The 1,916-nt window shown below is 49.2% G+C and overlaps 1 protein-coding gene across 7 annotated transcripts in view; it reads right to left on the bottom strand.

The window, feature by feature from the left end:
* The window catches only part of LOC100741266 (serine/threonine-protein kinase MARK2), a 56,918-nt gene that overhangs the window by 47,180 nt on the left and 7,822 nt on the right, over positions 1-1,916 (bottom strand). For 6 of the 7 annotated variants that reach the window (XM_012389557.3, XM_012389558.3, XM_012389559.3 and 3 more), the window contains one exon: positions 1,515-1,657. In XM_012389557.3, coding sequence (XP_012244980.1) covers positions 1,515-1,589 — 75 coding nt within the window. In that variant the 5' untranslated portion in view covers positions 1,590-1,657. Of the gene's footprint in view, positions 1-1,514; positions 1,658-1,916 lie in introns of those variants that run through there. The other variant, XM_033322636.1, reaches the window with a different exon arrangement.

Below are 1,916 nucleotides of genomic sequence, written 5' to 3'. Positions count from 1 at the left end.
CCCTTCCTCTCACCAATATCTAAAGAAACTTAGCTAAAACAGTCGATGGAATTCCGTGAACCAGAGACGATACTTAGGCGATTCAAAGCGGTACGACTCGAAATACGGGTCACTGTCGGCGTCGACTACGCCTAGATCGCTCGAAAATAACTAGTTGCGATTAAACGTACAGTTCGCTACGTTTGATCTGGCGCAGTGCAACGCTGGCCAATTTCTCTCCGATTATCGAAGCTTCTCTTCAAACTTAACCGATCGGACGGACCGTTTTTGCATTTTACTGGTAAATGACGCGAGAATATAGAAAATTCGTTTACTAGCCTGTTCGCTAATACGAGCAAGAAGAAGGCAAAAATGGACAGCGTGCCATAGTTCGTACGGGCCAGATCGACGAACACCGGATGTACGAGGGTTTCGGCCGTTTAACCGGCCGATAAACGGATCGCGCGTCATCGACCGTACTACCGAATAAGTATGTTCTGGCGAAACCATGTATATATGTTGGATGTATCCTATCGAAGGTCTATGGGACGGTAAACCGGGCAGCGTTGGACGCGGTCGAGGAACTGACGGTCGTTTCTGTGACGCATACGAAACGAAGACGTGAAAGCTCGGCCGGTCCGGAGAATAAAGCGTTCGACGGCCACTACCGCCGAGAGAAAATTCGAAAGCAACCAGTCGTGAAAACCTGTTCAGCCGAGTCATCGAGTATCGTTCGTGTCCTGATCCGCGACAACAGAATCCCAGCTAGTCGATCGAGGAAAAATCGAGTATTCGCGTAACGATCGCGATAATTTTCGATCGAGTAAACATCGCGAATCGATAATCGATAATCGATATCCCACGAATTCGATCGTTCGGGTTCTCGATTATCTCATCTTATCGAGAAGCGTTACGTTAGTACACTGCGATACCTCGAACCAAAGACGTCACGAAGCACCTTTAGAATTACGCGTTCGTCACAACAGAGCAACATTACCAAATAGACACGCTTACGCTCGGCGGACGACTACGCTCGCGGTAACCGTATTCTCCGCGGCAACGACCATCTTTTTATCTTCCACGATACCAGTTCTACGATTCTGTTCGCAACATCAACGCGTGGTTTCGCGAGGTCGTTAGGCGAATTCGTTTTTCGGTTACCGCGGACGTAACCATTCTTCCAGGCGTAATCGTTCAACCTTCAACCATACCCTTAACACGTTTTGCGTGACAAGGCACATTATCGACCGACGAAACGGCGACCGTGTCGTTCCTGCGGTGATTACATTTTCTTCGGTCAGAGAAATGGAAAATATAGTTGGAACGCGAACGTACGAAATCGCAGCTCGAAGAAGCGTCTTAGAGCGCGCGCCAACCGATCGGAGAAGCCTGACATTTTCAAGCACCTTATGGTGCGCGGAAAGGACACGTTCGCACGAGCCCGCAGATACGGCGTGCCGTTTCGTCCTCGAGAAAGAACAGTTACGATTACACGAGCGTAACGAGCTTGGCGTTCCTCATGTTTTCGTACTTACTTTGGAGTTTGTGACGTGGTCGGCCGGCACTGATTCTGGAACGGTTTGCAAAGTGCTCCGCATACTAGCGGACATTGTAGGCCAGCCAGTTTCACTGCCTCAAACCCTCCAACGCTTCGACGATGCACCCTCTCCCCCTACGCCTGAAACAGAATGTACGAACCAACGATTAAAACTTCCTTTTCGGGAACTGCTTTCGGAATAGATTCAACGGTTCGTGAAAATGTATCTCCATAAATCTGAAAGACGGCCAAAGGTACGGTTGTCCTCGCGTCGACGGTCATCGATGCGAGATCCAATTTAATAAGTTTGGTCCATCGATCATCGACCGACCGTCCTTTGTTAATAACGCGGCCAACCGAATACGTTCGTTTCGAACGGCAAAGAGAATCTGCTTCGCAC

Source organism: Bombus impatiens, unplaced genomic scaffold (assembly GCF_000188095.3).
Source record: "Bombus impatiens unplaced genomic scaffold, BIMP_2.2 scf_0647, whole genome shotgun sequence".
NCBI lineage: Eukaryota > Metazoa > Arthropoda > Insecta > Hymenoptera > Apidae > Bombus > Bombus impatiens.
The sequence above is the reverse complement of the archived record's forward strand: the minus strand, read 5'-3'. Positions and strand labels throughout refer to the sequence as shown.